At 49.8% G+C, this 17,489-nt stretch overlaps 1 protein-coding gene across 1 annotated transcript in view; it reads left to right on the forward strand.

Annotated features, from left to right (window-relative positions):
* Nucleotides 1-8,621: 8,621 nt before the first annotated feature.
* GRIK4 (glutamate ionotropic receptor kainate type subunit 4) overlaps nucleotides 8,622-17,489 on the forward strand; it is a gene marked incomplete at its 5' end in the record, with an annotated part of 94,921 nt that continues 86,053 nt past the window's right edge. Inside the window, one exon of the mRNA XM_068159896.1 lies at nucleotides 8,622-8,808. Within this exon, the coding sequence (XP_068015997.1) occupies nucleotides 8,622-8,808 (187 nt within the window). The remainder of the gene's footprint in view (nucleotides 8,809-17,489) is intronic.

Consider the following 17,489-nt stretch of genomic DNA (forward strand, 5'->3'; position numbering starts at 1 on the left):
CATCTCTGTTGCCTGCAGGTGTGTGCAGAGGAGGAAGGGAGAAGAGGCTGGCACTGCTTTTTACCTGCTGGACCAGAGGGACAATACTTCATAGTATCATAGTATCAGTCAGGGGTGGAAGGCACCACAAGGATCATCTAGTTCCAACCCCCCTGCCATGGGCAGGGACACCCCACACTAGATCAGCCTGGCCAGAGCTTGCTAGGGTACAATGCTGAGCTGCCCCCACGGAGACTTTGCCTCCCAGCACTGTGACAGGTCCAGCATGAGGGACAGGTCATCACCTGCCTGGGTTCAGGAAGGACAGTGGAGAAAGTGTGGCAGCACTTGGGAGAGACCTGGGAACTCCCAGTGTCAGGGAAGGTTATTCTGATTTTATGCACACAAAGCAATTATTGAAGAGGAGAAAAGAGAGGCTGTGTTTCCAGCAGTGGGAACCAAAGCCCTCAGCTTCAGCTGGTTTTATCATGTCTCCCCTATTCTCTCTCCTCAAATCACTCTCTCTGGATAGCAGAAATGAGAGGGAAGCTCTATTTAAATGCAGATTTCAAATGCTGGCCAAGAGCAATAAATAGCCCTCTGCCACACTGATCAGACAAACGTTATCAAATCTCTTTGTGAGGGAGAGTTTATGTTTTCAGACTCTCTTTTGCCTTGATGAGATCCTCTTTCCTCTCAGAGTAATAGCATATTGGCCACATTTTGCTTCATTTTTAAGCAGCACTTTGGAGATGATAATGGAAGCACAATCCCACCTGTTTCTCCACTGGAGCTAGACTTGACAGCCCTTTAATGAGGAGGTCTTCACATTTCATATCCTTTGCTGTATTGACAGCCAGAAGGGTTGATTCTCTGTTCAGCAGAGGGGAAAAGTGCAAAATAAGGCAAACATTTTTTAATCAACTGACCCTCAAGTGAATCTGCAGCCTTCTGGTTTGGGGTTAATGAAGTCAGGAGCAGCTGCAGCTGGGTGGCTGCTGATGAGGGTGGTGGAGGTGGTCCAGGAGCAGGTGGAAGGGGAGATGTGGAGGTCTGAGGTGATTCCCTTGCATCCCAGGGCATCTCCTGAGGCAAGCAGAGCAGTAGTGCTCTGATGAATGGTGTGGTTGTCTGATAAACTTTTGAGGAGAAAGTTCTTCCCAGATAGAGTAATTGGCCATTGGGATGTGCTGCCCAGGGAGGTGGTGGAGTCCTGACTGAAACCTGCTTCACATTTTCAGGAGGCTGCTTGCCCAAGCCTGGAGACTCGAGCACAAGCTAAGGCTAAGGGAGCTGGGCTGTCTGCAGCTACCTGAAGGGAGGTTGTAGGCAGGGGGGTGTTGGTCTCTTCTCCCAGGCAAGCAGCACCAGAACAAGAGGACACAGTCTCAAGCTGCACCAGGGGAGGTTTAGGCTGGAGGTGAGGAGAAAGTTCTTCCCAGAGAGAGGAATTGGCCATTGGGATGTGCTGCCCAGGGAGGTGGTGGAGTCCCCATCCCTGGAGGTGTTCCAGAGGGGATTGGATGTGGCACTTGGAGCCATGATTTAGTTAGTCATGAGGTGTTGGGTGACAGGTTGGACTTGATGATCTCTGAGGTCTTTTCCAACCTTATTGATTCAATGATTTAAAGCATTCCTAATTCTGAGGCTAGGGACTGCTCAGCTCCAGGGGTGGATGTTGGATCTTCTGTGTGCCTAAACCTGATTGAACCGAGGTTGCAGCTCTTAATTTGAGAGTCTATTCATCACAGAAACAGAGAGGATTTGAAGACTGTTTACAGTATAAATCAGAAGGGGCTGTAGATGTGTTCTTACCCTGTCAGAGGAGACACCTGAGAAATATTGCAGATGGCTTTATGCCTTCTTAACTTGGAGGGACAGGTGATCAACAGTGAAATGCCATCTTTACTCAGCCAATGCTTTGCTAAATCTGCATCTTCAAGAGCTTCCCTGAGGTGGCAAGTGTGCTCCTGGGCATGGCTTTGCATCTCAGTGGTAGGAAAAGCATCTGAGGAAAAGGTAGCAATACTTAATTATGTTAGCAGGGAAAGGTCAGCTGCACCCTGCTGTAGCTGTGTATAAAGCTCCAGGTAACATCTGTTCCCTGCTTTTGGTATCAAAATGGTACTTTATTAGATCTTGGTTGCTCATGAATTAGGGAGTGAGGGGCAGTAAAAGTTGCAGGCATGTTAGCCTTGTCAGGGTGCCTCTGTTGGGAGCCTGGCTGGTGGCAGGTTGCACTCTGGGGAGCCACATGGCTTGAGGGGAATGGGAGAGTGGAGCCTGTCTGCTTTTTTAGCACTGGCTGAAACATTGACTGAGGGTGGAAAGGATTCAATTTTGGTGCTGCCTGTGAACTGCCTGCTGCACGTAATGGGATGAGTTGCTGTGTCTCAGCCCAGCTCCAGGAAGACAGCTGTCTCCAGCACTGACAGCACAAAAGCTGACAGCTCTGCCTGTCCCCCCATTCACTGGTTTGGTGAGTAGTAGGACTGAATTGCTTGAGGTGAGAAATAACTCTCCTCCCTCCTCCTGGAGAAGGTTCTCCAAGGTAGGAGGAGAAAGAAAGAGGATAAAGCTTGAGGAGGGTGTTACTGAAAACTCCCTAGGACCAATGAGGTTTAAGATGTTGCTCAGAGCTTTGTTGAGCCTTGAATGTCTCCTGGAATGGGGCTTCAACTACCTCCCTGGGCAACCTGTCCCAGTGTGCCACCATCCTTGTGGTAAAAGAACTTGTTTCAATCTATATCTGCCCTTCTCTAATTTCAAACCATTTCCTCTCAGCCTGTCACTGCAGACCTTGTAAAAAGTCCCTTCCCAGCTCTCCTGTAGCCCCCTTCAGGTACTGGAAGGCTGCTGTAAGGTCTTCCTGGAGCCTTCTCTTCTCCAGGCTGAACAACCCCAGCTCCCTCAACTTGTCCCTGTAGGATAGGTGGTCCAGCCCTCAGACCATCTTTGTGACCTCCTCTGGACCCACTCCATAAGGTCCATCCCTTCCTGTGTTGTTTCCAGACAGTTCTTCCTGATGGAAGCTCAGCCTCTACCAGTCCTTGCTGGCTTCACTTGAAGCTGTTAGGATCTCCCAGGGACTGAGAGTCAAAGCAACCCTGACTGGAGCATCCCAGGCACAGGTGCTCCTGTCTCCCTCTGAAATAGTTTCCTCATAATTCATAGGGAAGGCAAGTCCAGGTTGGAGACATTTATTATGATGGGGAAGATGGAAGTGATTTTTGAGGCCAAGAAAGTTCAAAGACTTTGCTGTAAGTTTTCAGGATGAAAGATTTACTTGCTGCATCTCCCCCTGTTTAAGAGACAGGAGGAGATGAAAGGGAATTTCTCTAAAGGTTTTCGTTCATACTTAATGCTGCAGCTATTAGCTGAGCTTGGGCACCGTGGCCCAAGCCATGAAGTTTTAAAACCCAACCTTTCTCAAACATTAAATGACCTTTCCCATCCACTAGCTTTAATAAAGATTAGTTCAGCCTCATTACCTAGGCCCTTCAGGGCGGGGGGCTGGTTTAATAGTTGGTAAAACTAAACTAGTCTCCCAAAATGCAAGTGAGCTGAGTTTTTTTTGGGCTGAGGAGACCTTTTTGCTGTCTGCAACTACCTGAAGGGAGGTTGGGGGTTGGTCTCTTCTCCCAGGCAAGCAGCACCAGAACAAGAGGACACAGTCTCAAGCTGTGCCAGGAGAAGTTTAGGCTGGAGGTGAGGAGAAAGTTCTTCACAGAAAGAGAGATTGGCCATTGGAATGTGCTGCCCAGGGAGGTGGTGGAGTCACCATCCCTGAAGGTGTTCAAAAAAGGATTGGATGTGGCACTTGGAGCCATGGTTTAGTAGTCATTAGGTATTGGGTGATAGGTTGGACTTAATGATCTCTGAGGTCTTTTCCAACCTTATTGATTCTATGATTCTATCACAAGCCCCACAGGAGAGAGGAAGCAGTGCTGTAGTTTGATTAGTGGCTGTGCTCTAGCAGTGCCACCATCCCCTCCCTGGGATTCAGGCTGTGTTCCTTTCTTTTCCAAACCCATCACTTGCTGTGAGCATTTTCCCCTCATGCTTTTTGCTCCCAAGCTGGAGCTGCAAACTTCCAATTAGAATAGAAAAAAATAGAATAGAATTAGCCAGGTTGGAAGAGACCTCAAAGATCACCAAGTCCAACCTATCACCCAGCACCATTTAATCAACTAAACCATGGCACCAAGTGCCTCATCCAAGTTCTTCCTAAACACCTCCAGGGATGGGGACTCCACCACCTCCCTGGGCAGCACATTCCAATGGCCAATCTCTCTTGCTGGGAAGAACTTTCTCCTCATCTGCAACCTAAACCTCCCCTGGTGCAGCTTGAGGCTGTGTCCTCTTGTTTTGCAGGTGGTTGCCTGGGAGAAGAGACCAACCCCCACCTGGCTACAACCTCCATTCAGGTAGCTGTAGAGAGCAAGAAGGTCTCCCCTGAGCCTCCTCTTCTCCAGGCTAAGCAACCCCAGCTCCCTCAGCCTCTCCTCACAGGGCTGTACTCCAGATTCCTCCCCAGCTTCGTTGCCCTTCTCTGGACACCTTCCAGCATCTCAACATCTTTCCTAAACTGAGGATTCAGTCACTGCTGAGCAGGGCAAGAGGGTTTGGGTTTCTTTGTTTGGTTTTCTTTTTTTCCCTCAGCTGTAGACAAGCTTTCCAGATTTCCAGAAACAAACATGGAAAACCCCACCCTGAACTGAGAGACCAAAAACCAAATCATTCTGCAAAGGCTTGTGCCAGAATGGCCTGGGGGGGGGGGGACGAGTCAAAATGCTTTGGTTTGAACTCTTTTGTTTGCAAAATACATTTAACTCTGCATGAGCAGAAGTGACTTTTGTTTCCAAACTACCAATTAAAGAGAATACTTAAAAAAAAAACCAAAAACCAATAATAATTTAAAAAGTTGCCCTCTTTAATCATTCTGAAGCTCTAAATTAGAAAATAATGAATCTAAGAATGCTGACATCTGCTTCCCCACCATTGATCTTTGCTTTTGCTCCATCAGCACCTGGAACACAGCAGCGTTCTGTGACGCTCATCAGACCCAGTCCACTGCTTTACCCTTTCCTGGAAGCAGGGCTGCACTGAGAAGTTAGGATAGGGTAGGGTAGGGTAGGATAGAGTAGGATAGGATAGAATAGAGTAGGATAGGATAGGATAGAATAGAGTAGGGTAGGATAGGATAGAATAGGGTAGGATAGGATAGAATAGAGTAGGGTAGGATAGAATAGAATAGAATAGAATAGAATAGAATAGAATAGAATAGAATAGAATAGAATAGAATAGAATAGAATAGAATAGAATAGAATGAACCAGGTTGGAAGAGACCTTTGAGATCACTGAGTCCAACCTATCACCCAATCCCATCTAATCAACAAAACCAGGCACCAAGCACCCCATCCAGTCTCCTTCTAAACACCTCCAGTGATGGTGACTCCACCACCTCCCTGGGCAGCACATCCCAAAGGCCAATCTCTCTTTCTATGAAGAACTTCTTCCTAACATCCAGCCTAAACCTCCCCTGGCACAGCTTGAGACTGTGTCCTCTTGTTCTGGTGCTGGTTGCCTGGCAGAAGAGACCAACCCCCAGCTGGCTACAACCTCCCTTCAGGTAGTTGTAGAGAGCAATAAGGTCTCCCCTGAGCTTCCTCTTCTCCAAGCAGAAGTTCATACACATCAGGCAGTTTTTTGTGTGTGAGGACCTCTCTGCCTGCTGCTGTTTTCCCAGAGAAGTGGGGAGTGGAGCAAGTTGCTTGTTGGGGCACTTCAGGCTCCCAGCTCCTTTGTGATTAAGAGCAGCATAGAATGTTAGGGGTTGGAAGGAGCCTCTAGAGATCATCCAGTCCAATCCTCCTGCCAGAGCAGGGTCACCTAGGGCAGGTCACATGGGAACAGAGAAGGAGACTCCACAGCCTCTCTGGGCAGCCTGTTCCAGGGCTCCAGCACCCTCCCAGGAAAGTTTTTCCTCATGTTGAGCTGGAACCTTCTGTGTTCTAGCTTGGACTCCTTGTTCCTTGTCCTGTCGCTGGTCACCACCAGAAAAAAAGTCTGGAACTTTCATCTGGGCACCCAGCCCTCAGATATTTATGGACATTGATAAAATCCTCTCTCAGCCTTCTCTTCTTAAGACTAAACAGCCCCAGGGCTCTCAGTCTTTCCTCATAGCAGAGATGTTCAAGTCCCTTAATCATCCTCATAGCCTCTCTTGGACTCTCTCCAGCAGATCCCTCTCTTTCTTGAACTGGGCAGCTCAAAACTGGATACAGTATTCCAGGTGTGGTCTCACCAGGGCAAAGCAGAGTGGGAGGAGAAGCTCCCTAGACCTGCAGGACACACTTTTCTTGATCCACCCTAGTGCATCAGCCAGAGCAATGTCTTAAACCCCCTGAGAGCCATGCTTCTGGCCTTAAAGGAAAGCCCAACCCTTTTTTTTCTTGCATAATGAGCTGAAGATGAACTGCCTTAGCTTTGCAGACAGTGCTGATGCTTGCATGTCTGGGGAACAGAGGGGATGGTGGTGCCTGAAGGATTGGGAATGTTCTCCAAGACATCTGTGCCTGTCGTGTAAGAAACATTGCTGAGTGTTTCTTTATCAGTGTTCAGTTCAGCTCCATAAAACTGGGGGAGGGGAGGGGAGGATAGGATAGGATAGGATAGGATAGGATAGAATAGAATAGAATAGAATAGAATAGAATAGAATAGAATAGAATAGAATAGACCAGAACCAGACCAGGTTGGAAGAGACCTTTGAGATAATTGAGTCAAATCTATCATCCAACACCATCTGATCAACTAAACCATGGCACCAAGCACCCTATCAAGTCTCCTCCTAAACACCTCCAGGGATGGTGATTCCACCACCTCCCTGGGCATCACATTCCAATGGCTAGTAACTCTTTCTAGTAGGAAGAGAGGTTCTGGGATGGATATCATTGGGATAGCATCGAACCAGCCTTGCTTCACCAGTGGATTTGGTTGCACAGATGAAGTTAGGGTAGGACTGGGAAGCAGAGGTAGGTTGTCAGTGTACAGGAGCATGGTGTAAAACTGCAGGTGGTGATGATGGTCTCCTCCCCATCCTAGGAGGGACTGTCATGAGAGTTCTGTTGTGAGAGAAGGAGATCATGCTGGTATGAGCATAGCAAGGCTGAGCAGAGCCCTAAAATGCAATGCAACTTGGTGGTTGAAACTGGGCTGTGCTTTGAGATTTGGAGTTGGTTCAAAGCAAGTCTCAGAGGCAGGAAAAGCAAAGTAAGAGGAGCCTGAACACAAGACAGGCTTCTTCAGTGTGGCTCTTTCAGAGGCAGTGAAGGGTGATTGGTGCCCTTGCACTGGAGGAGCAATGAGGACCTTCAAGGCTCTCCAAGGAGCATGTGCTGTAGGTGGAACTGAGGCTAGCAGCACCATGCTTCTCCAACAGTGGTCCCACTTAGCTGTCTTCAAAAGGTGTATCCTTGGACTCTGTTCTGCTCTTCCTCTTGAGGAAGAAGGATACCTCCCATTTATAACCACTGTGCTTCAGCTGCTGTCTGGTTTGTGTGGTGCACCCTGTCTGAAAGAGCCCCAAACCCAACTGCCCCAGCACAATGGCACCTTTCAAAGCTTCAACAAAGCACCTTGCTGTGGGAGTTTGTTCCCTGTTTCCCTGAGACACAAAGCAGCAGAGCCCCACTAATCTCTGCTTTGCTAACCTGTGTGGTGCAGGGGCTGATTGGGCACTGAGCTGCGACTCCACGCACACCTGAGCTGCTCTGAATGGCATCGCTCCCCTTGGAGGGATTTTTAAGAAGGGAAGAGAGGCATTGATGCCTTTCTAATGCACACCACAAGCCCCAGTGCTGTTCTTCCCCAGCTGCAACTGAACAGCTGCATTCTCAGAGGAGACCTTCAATTAGCAAGGATAAACCCGCCGGGGTGCAGAAGTTGTGCCGCTCGTAATGAAATGCTGTGATTAATGCTCCACTCCAGTTCCTTTCTGCCTTCCATCAAGAAAATAAAAATAATACCCCATACTATCTCCTTCTGCCTCACACAGATTTGAGTGGGCAGGCCCAGGAGCTGAGTTCAAGAGTCAAGTGCTTTCTGTTTGAAAAATATTTGTCCCTCCCCACCCACGGCTGCCTACACGCTTCCTGAAATACCCCTCCTATCAGCACCCTGCCCGGGGGCTCCCAAACGAGCAAACTGAAGCTATCTGGGGACGTTCTTCCTTTGTTGGGATGGGAGGCAGTGCCCAGACCTGGGCTGCTGGGTGCTGCGCAGCTGGATGCTCCTCTGCGGGAGCAGCCGGGGGGGGGGGGGGGTGGGTGGCTGTGCTGCAGTGGGTGCTGGGCACTGCCAGGAGCCCAGCAGCGTAGGTGGCTGTGTCGTGCTGCAGCAGCACGCTGGCAGGTAAGGCAGCTGCTGCTGCAGAGATTCCAGCACCCACGTGTCTGGCAGGACCTGGGAGGTGGGCGAGGCGGCAGGCAAGGCCAGGTGTGGGAGGGAGGAAGGGAGGGAGGATGTGTTAACAATAGCGGCGGCAGGAGCCCCGGTGCCAAGGCGGCGGCTGCTCGGTGCCAGCGGGGATGGATGGGGAGGTGCGCCGAGCCGAGCCGGGTCCTTGCCAAGCCTAACCTCTGCCCACGCCTTTTGCTCCTGCAGCTGCCATCCTGGATGACCCCATGGAGTGCAGCAGGGGGGAGAGGCTCTCCATCACCCTTGCCAAGAACCGCATCAACCGCGCGCCCGAGCGGGTGGGGAAAGCCAAAGTGGAAGTGGACATCTTCGAGCTGCTGCGAGACAGCGAGTATGAGACGGCAGAAACCAGTGAGTACCTCTCCATCTACCTGCTCCTTCCACTGTTCCTCTCTCTGCTGGCTCACAGGAGCTGTCTGGCACACTGCAGCTGCTGCAGAGCATAGCAGTGTGATAGTCGAGGGAGGTACACAGGGCTAAAAGCATCTCTCTGCTCCTCCTTTGGCACTTAGAAGATCAACATGTGCAAGCATGAGAGTAGGTCCCTGCAAAGCCCTGGGCCTGCCCTCCCTGCTGAAGCACATTCAGGTTTGGTGCAGGGGTTTGCCATGGTCTGGATGTGGGGGCAGCATCCTCCTGGGAGGGGTGTGGGACCTTCAGCAACACTCACACTGTGGCAGCACCATCTGAGGCTTTGGCATCCAATCCCTCACCACTCCTTCTGTAAAGAAATCTTTCCTAATCTCCAGCCTAACTCTCCCCTGGCACAATTCCAGGTAGTATCATAGAATGGGTTGGATTGGAAGGGACCTCCAAAGGTCATCTAGTTCAATCTCTTGCAGTAAGCAAGGACATCCTCCACCAGATCAGGTTGCCCAGAGCCCTGTCAAGCCTGACCTTAAATATCTCCAGGAATGGGGCCTCAGCTACCTCCCTTGGCAACCTGTTCCAGTGTTCCACCACCCTCAATATGCCTGGAAAATCTTAATTGATTTCCTATCCTTCTGCCACCTGATGCTAGAGCAAAGAGACCAACCTCCACCTCACTATAACCTCCTTACTGCAAGAGTGGTCAGGCAGTGGAACAGGCTGCCCAGGGAGGTGGTGGAGTCACCATCCCTGGAGGTGTTCAAGAAAAGTGTGAGCATGGGACATGGTTTCATGGCCATGGTGGTATTAGGTTGATGGGTGGACTTGGTGGTCTTAGAGGCCTTTTCCAACCAAAACAGTTCAATGACTCTGTTGTGCTGCTGTCTGGAGCAGGCTGGATTTCCACCCAGCTTTGGTGGGTTTCTTGCATGTAGCAGCAGGCATCCCTGCACCTGGGAGGCCCCATAGAGCTCAGGAGCAAGTCTCTGAGCAGCTAACAGAAGCAGCTCAACAGGGCTGTGAGATCAGCAGAGTGCTCCTTCATTTCCTGAATTAGCCTTTGCATTATTTATAGCAGCGTGCACTTAATAAAGTGCATTCCAGCAAGTACCTGCATGTCTCTTCCTATAAATAGACACCTGTCACCCATGAGACACTCTAGATTAAGATCATCACACACACAGCATCACAGAGACTGTTCCAAAGTGACAGTGCTTCGCCTTTTTTTTGCATCCCTCATCTCTTTTAGCTCTTTCCCACCCGTCCAGGGTTTTACACATCCTGCTTCGCCCTCACTTGGCACAGCAATAGGGCAAGCAAGAGCTAAAAATACCTAAAGGGTGGGTATCAGGAAGCAGGGGACAGATTCTCCTCAGTGGTCCCCAGGGACAGGACAAGAGGTAAGAGGCAGAAACTTGAACACAGGAAGTTCCATCTAAACACAAGGAGGAACTCTGTTACTTTGAGGGTGGCAGAGCACTGGAGCAGGCTGCCCAGAGAGGTTGTGGAGTCTGAGTCTCTGTCTCTGCAGACTTTCAAGGCCCACCTGGATGTGCTCCTGTGCAGACTACCCTGGGTGACCCTGCTTTGGCAGGGGGGGTTGGACTGGATGATCTATGCAGCTCCCTTCCAACCTCTTCCCAGAGAGAGTTGTTAGCCATTGGAATGTGCTGCCCAGGGAGGTGGTGGAGTCACCATCCCTGGAGCTGTTCAAGAGGGGATTGGATGTGGCACTTGCTGCCATGGTCTAGCAGTCATGAGGTGTTGGGTGACAGGTTGGACTTGATGATCTTTCAGGTCTTTTCCAAGCTTGTTGATTCTATGATTCTAATGTTCTGTGATGCTGTGACCTGCTTTAGGTGATTCTGCTCTGGCAGGGGGTTGGACTTGAAGATCTTTAGAGGTCCCTTCCAACCCAAACCATTCTGTGACTGTGCAATCCAGTCTCATTGGCCAGGCCACACAGAAGGGATGGAGGCTGCCTGGATTTCCAAGTGTATTCCCAATTCACTCCTGGTAGTATCCCAAATCTCATAGCAAGCCTCCTAGGGACTGAGAAAATTACTTATTTGCCTGAGCCTCCTGTCTGTGAGAGAACCAGCAGCATTTTCCTCCCTGGAGGTGTTCGAGAGGGGATCGGATGTGGCACTTGGTGCCATGGTTTAGTCATCAGGTCTGTGGTGGCAGGTTGGACTTAATGATCTTTGAGGTCTCTTCCAGCCTTGGTGATTCTGTGATTTTTAGACCCATTCCCTTTTCCTTTCTCATCAATCTGTGTGCAGCAGCGTTCCTGTTGCTCAGCTTTGCTCAGGAAACAGCCTTGATTGCCAAGTGACCCCAGAGCCGCGGTAACGAGCGTGAGCAGGATTCCTTTCTCGCTTGCACCCCCTGTAACACTGCTCAGAAATGACTCTCTTGGAGTGGTTTTTCAAGCAGAAGAATACTAATTTGCTGAGACTGAAGTACGAGGCAAGAAATTGTTGATTTCACCAAGCATGGTGTTTGGGGAGGACAGGGAAATGGGATAAGTGAGGAAGAGAGACTCTTGCATTTCAAATTATTCACCTCAGGGTGATTCTCTTTGTTTGCTTTGACTTAGAGAATATATGGGGAGGGGGGGAAAAAAAAGAAGCAGAAATCAGAGCAAATTGATTTGATTTTGGCAATGTGAGGATCCACATAATTTTGCAAGATGTTATTTGCCTTTTCCTCCGAGTGAAAAACGTCTTGAAGGATTTCTTGCAACAGGCAAAATCTGGATTCTGCACGGCTCTGCTATTAATGTTGCTCCAGTTGGCCTTGATTTATACTGGTAGCAGAGGAGAATCAGATCCTTTAGCTGAAATTTCAAGGCCTTTCATGGCTTTCAAATGTCTGACTTCTCAGCTTTAATACAGCTCTGCTATTTGTTATCACACGTGGCATTAATGAAAAGCAGTTGGGGTGTTTTAACCTGTGGCTGCAGAGCTGTTATACATCTGGTTAATGCTCCTCTCAAATTTCATGCCCTTTGAATCCCCTCTAGATATCACAGCTAGCATGCTCAGCTGCCTGCTCCAGGAGGGCTGTGATTACACCCCATCAGTGATATTTCATGTACAATTAGTTCTTCAAGAGAAGGAAGACTTTGGAGAGTTAGGGTTTGGTTTAGTGTTGAGCTGCTTTTTTCCCTTCCTTCCTTCCTTCCTCCATCCTGGTTGACTCAGGCATCTCACTTAGTGCTAAGGGGGGTGTGCTGAAAATTCCAATTGCTCTAGCAGGTAAACTATGAGTCAGTGCTAATCACATTCACACACAGTGTGCTATTTCAGCTTTGTATCTGAGTGAAGACAGACGTTGACTGCTCCTGCACGCAGCATCTGTGAAGTCATGGAGTCATAGAATGGGTTGGGTTGGAAGGGACCTCCAAAGGTCATCCAGTCCAACCCCTCTGCAGTCAGCAGGGACATCCTCCATTAGATCAGGTTGCCCAGAGCCCTGTTGAGCCTCACCTTGAATATCTCCAGGGATGGAGCCTCAACTGAGGAGAGGAGAGGGGAGGAGAGGGGAGGAGAGGAGAGGAGAGGAGGGGAGGGGAGGGGAGGGGAGGGGAGGGGAGGGGAGGAATAGGAGGGGAGGAATAGGAGGGGAGGGGAGGAATAGGGGAGGAAGAGGAGGGGAGGAATAGGAGGAGAGGGGAGGAGAGGAATAGAATAAGCCAGGTTGGAAGAGACCTTCAAGATCATCAAGTCCAACCTATCATCCAACACCACCTAATCAACTAACCCATGGCACCAAGCACCCCATCCAGTCTCTTCCTAAACACCTCCAGTGATGGTGACTCCACCACCTCCCTGGGCAGCCCATTCCATTGGGCAATCACTCTCTCTGTGTAGAATTTCCTCCTAACCTCCAGCCTAAACCTCCCCTGGCACAGCTTGAGACTGTGTCCTCTACCTCCTGAGGCAACCTGTTGCAGTGCTCCACTACCCTCAAGGTAAAGAACTTCCTCCTATCATCCAAGCTAACTCTTTAGTTTCAAACCAGTGCCCTTTGTCCTATCACTGCAGGCCTTTGCAAACAGTCCCTCTCCACCCTTCTTGTATCCCCCTTCAGGCACTGGAAGGCTGTTGTTAGGTCTCTTTGGAGTCTTCTCTTCTCCAGGGTGAACCACCCCAGCTCCCTCAGGGTTTTGAAGTGAGTTTGCAGTGAAAGGCTCTGGCTAGAGCTTCTTCTGCCATTAGAATAAAGCTTGTTCTCTCTTTGTTTGATGTTTCAAGTCCTTTTTATGGGGCTCCAAAAATGACTTGTTTAATCATGTCTTTATCTAAAACACCTTTCTCCTTTTGATGTCCAGGGAGGGACAGATTTTCAGCTTGTCACCCTGGCCCCTAACTTCTCATCTGTCTTTTGAACTTCTTTCTATTGTTAATGCAAGCTTCTCAGGGCAGGTCAGTAGCCAGAGCCACTGGAGGATTTTGAATTTTTATTTATTCCCACTGATATTTCAAAGGGCCTCAGACATCCTTTCAGTGAAATTGTCTCAGATGTGCTATTAACTGCCCTACTCCTTTTGTGATCTTGTTGGATTTAATGTTTGAGCCTGCCCTGGCTGTGGCTTCCTGTTGAGAAGCAGGAAGGATGCTGCAGGCAGCAGCCTTGGAGCCAGGCTGCAGCCTCTAAAATGCCATCTGTTTATGCACTTGGCTTTTCCTGTATGAGAATCTCATCCTGGCCAGTCCCTGCCATTCAAGGTCCTCTGATATGTTTTGCAACCATGGAAATGTTGAGGTAATTGCATACCTTCCCTGCTCATTTATTTTCAATTAGAGGCAAGAATCTTCTTTGCATGCTGTTTGAAACTCTGCTATCAGGTATCTGTATGCAGTGAAAGAGCTGCTGTGTCCTGCACCGTGGCTGGATGCTCTCAGCAGAGCACTGTCAGCCGTACCTCGGGCAGGGGGAGTTCAAGTTCAATGCTTGCCAGGTGCCCTGAGATGCCAGGAGGGTGAAAGGCACTGTCTGACCACTAAGGGGATGTGCAGACACACAAAATGTGAGAGCTGCTCCTAGGTTGTGGTCTTTTGTCATGTCCCAAATGAAGCACATTTCCCTCTTCCTTCAAAGCACAGCTGGCTGCTTCCTGAGTGTCCACACCTGTACCTAATTCCCAAAGGCACTTGTGGAAACCACTGAACACTTTCCTTTCTCACACACCTGCTAGTGTGAAAGGAAGGTCACTGGTTTGCACTGCTCATTGAATGCAAACCTGAGCTTGTTTGAGGGCCACCTCCCAGCTCCAGACTGTAGGAGGACAGGTGGCTCTGACCCCACTCCCAGCCTCTAGGCAAAGCCTATAACTGAGTGGACAGAGGTACCAAAGTGGGACATGTGAGCTTGCACAAGCAGCAGAGGCAGAGAGGTCCACATGCAAGTAAAAAGGCAGCAGTCATCAGTTCACATCATCCAGTTGCTTCCCCTGAGTGATGGATGGGAGGGAAGCTTCTGTCCTGTCTAAACCAATGTGGGTCTCAGCACAGTATGGTATGCTATGGGATGTTTCCTTTTCAAAGACTGAGCCACCAGTAGAATAGAATAGAATAGACCAGACCAGACCAGCCCAGCCCAGCTTGGAAGAGACCTTCAAGATCATCGCGTCCAACCTATCACCCAGTATGCACTTGCAGCCCTGAAAGTCAATCACACCTTGGGCTGCATCAAGTGAAGCAGAGCCAGCAGGTCCAGGGAGGTGATTCTCTCCCTCTGCTCTGGTGAGACCCCACCTGGAGTACTGCATCCAGTCCTGGAGCCCCTGCTGTTACAGGAAGGACCTGGAGGTGCTGGAGTGTGCCCATGAGGATGAGCAGAGGTCTGGAGCTCCTCTCCTGTGAGGACAGACTGAGGCAGCTGGGGCTACACCACTGCCTGCGATCACAGCTTGTGTGGGTCTGGAGGATGAGTTTCTGGTAAAGGGCTAACAGGTTTCTACATCCCTGCAAGTGCTTCTCTGCATCCACACTGCCCATGCCGGCAGCAGGGCTGAGCCTTTTCTCCCTGCAGGGGATAACAAGATCAGGCAATGTTCTGCAGTAGGAAATGTGTTTGCATTACAAGAGAAGCAGCTCTCCAAACATGGTTGAAACCTTTGCCTCAGGCACCTCCACTTTGTTTCCATTCATTTTCCTTAATTTTAGTGGATGTTTCACCCTCAGAGTGATAAGCCAGGTTTTCTTCTTCAGACAGTAGTTGCAACTTCGTTGCCATGACTACTTAACCCACTTTTTGCTCTCAGTAAAGCAGATGAGAAGAAAAGTGTTTACCAAACTTTCCCCTGCATGCACAACATTCCCTTCTGGACTTCTGCCCTAATGACCTGTGGATAAAGAGAACTTGGAGCAGCTCCTTATAGAATCGGTTTGGTTGGAAAAGACCTCTAAGATCATCAAATCCAACTGCTGACCCAACACCACCATGGCCATTAATCCATGTCCCAAAGTGCCACGGCCACATCTCCAGGGATGATGACTCCACCACCTCCCTGGGCAACCTGTTCCAATCCCTGACCACTCTTGCAGCAAAGAAATTCTTCCTAATCTCCAACCTCAGCCTCCCCTGGCACAGTTTCAGGCCATTTCTTCTCATCCCATCACCTGATACTGGGGAGAAGAGACCAACCCCCAGCTCACTGCAGCCTCCTTTCAGGGAGCAATGAGCTCTCCCCCCAGCTGCCTCTTCTCCAGACTAACCAACCCCAGTTCCCTCAGCTGCTCCTCACCAGCCCTGTTCTCCAGACCCTTCCCCAGCTTTGTTGCCTTCTCTGGTCATGCTTTTGATAGCTACTGCTTTGCAGAGTACTCAAAGGGTCTGCTGCAGCTGAGAGGGACTGATGAGAGCTGCTGAGATAGCATGTGGGGGTTTGAAATGGCTTGTGCTTGTATATAAAAGGATCTTCTGAGGAGGGCTAAGTGGCTGTAAATTTTTAAGTGCAGAGGAAGAGCAAGTGCTGGATTCCTTTGAAGGTGCTGCAGAAAAATATCAGTCACTCTGTAACAGATTGAGATGGTGGAGGGTGAGGGAGCATGGGAAGAGAAATCCGAGAGAAGATGGTTGCCTGTGTATGAAGTCAGAGCAATCAGCATGTGCAGGGACCCAGCAGAATGTGGAGTTTTTCCTTCAGGTAGGTCTTGGAGGCAAGTCAAACCAGTTCCCCAAAGTGACAAACTGAGCCTTTAGTGTTTGGCCTCACATCCCAGCCAGGAAGTTATGGAGGCTTGTGAAGCCTAAGGCCAGAGATGACCACTTCAGTTGGCTTTCCTGATCTTCTGCAGGAAGCAGGCTGTAGACATTCACAGAATCACCAAGGTTGGAAGAGACCTCAAAGATCATCAAGTCCAAGCTGTCACCACAGACCTCATGACTAAACCATGGCACCAAGTGCCACATACAATCCTTTTTTGAACACCCACAGGGATGGGGACTCCACAACCTCCCTGGGCAGCACATTCCAATGGCTAACAACTCTCTCTGGGAAGAACTTTCTCTTCATCTGCAACCTAAACCTCCCCTGATGCAGCTTGAGACTGTGTCCTCTTGTTTTGCTGGTGGTTGCCTGGGAAAAGAGCCCAACCCCCACCTGGCTGCAACCTCCTTTCAAGGAGTTGTAGAGAGCAAGAAGGTCTCCCCTGGGCCTCCTCTTCTCCAGGCTAAGCAACCCCAGCTCCCTCAGCCTCTCCTCACAGGGCTGTGCTCCAGACCTCTCCTCAGCCTCATTGCCCTTCTCTGGACACCTTCAAGAGTCTCAATGTCCTTCTTAAACTGAGGAGCCCAGAGCTGGACACAGGACTCAAGGTGTGGCCTAACCAGTGCTGAGTGCAGGAGCACAGTGACTTCCCTGCTCCTGCTGGCCACACTATTCTTGCTACCCTCAGTCCCCTTGCTCGCTGCATAGAAGCAGCCCCAAGCACAGCAGAGCTGCACTTCACACCCAGCCTTGATTTAGAGGCTTGAGGTTGATTGCAAACCTGCTCTGATCTGCAATACATCAGTTTGGATGATGAATTCCCTTCACTACAAAATATATGCTCTGGTTGGAATTTTTCTAGCTCCTTTTCTTTCTTTTTTTTCCCCTTTCCCAGCTGCTGAATCTTGATAACTTTTTACAACCATCACAAAAGCTCCTCTGAGGTGGGAGCCAGGGAGCTGCAGTCGGGATGGGGCTCAGCTATTTGGTACTGAGAAGGCAGTATCCTGGAAATCTCAGCTTTGCAATACAATGCCTTAGTTTTTACATAGGAAAATGTTGTGAGCTCCCTCTTGCCAGCACTGATAAGTGGTGGGGGTGCCTCCTTTCTGCCTCGTGCTATCCTCTTTCTTCAGAGAGCAGTCACTTGATGCCAGCTGAGCAAATGCAGCTTTGTCTGTCAGGGGAGGAAAGAGCAGGTGAAGGGCCTGGAGAATGAAACCTTATAAGGAGCAGGTGAGGGAACTGGGGGTGGTTAGTCTGGAGAAGAGTAGGCTGAGGGGAGAGCTCATTGCTCTCTACAGCTCCCTGAAAGGAGGCTGCAGTGAGGTGGGGTTTGGTCTCTTCTCCCAGGCAACCAGCATCAGAACAAGAGGACACAGTCTCAAGCTGCAGGAAAGGTTCAGGCTGGATGTTAGGAAGAAGTTCTTCCCAGAAAGAGAGA

Source organism: Melanerpes formicivorus, unplaced genomic scaffold, assembly GCF_026170545.1.
Source record: "Melanerpes formicivorus ecotype bairdi unplaced genomic scaffold, bMelFor1.0.p_v2 SCAF_47, whole genome shotgun sequence".
NCBI classification, from domain to species: Eukaryota; Metazoa; Chordata; class Aves; order Piciformes; family Picidae; genus Melanerpes; species Melanerpes formicivorus.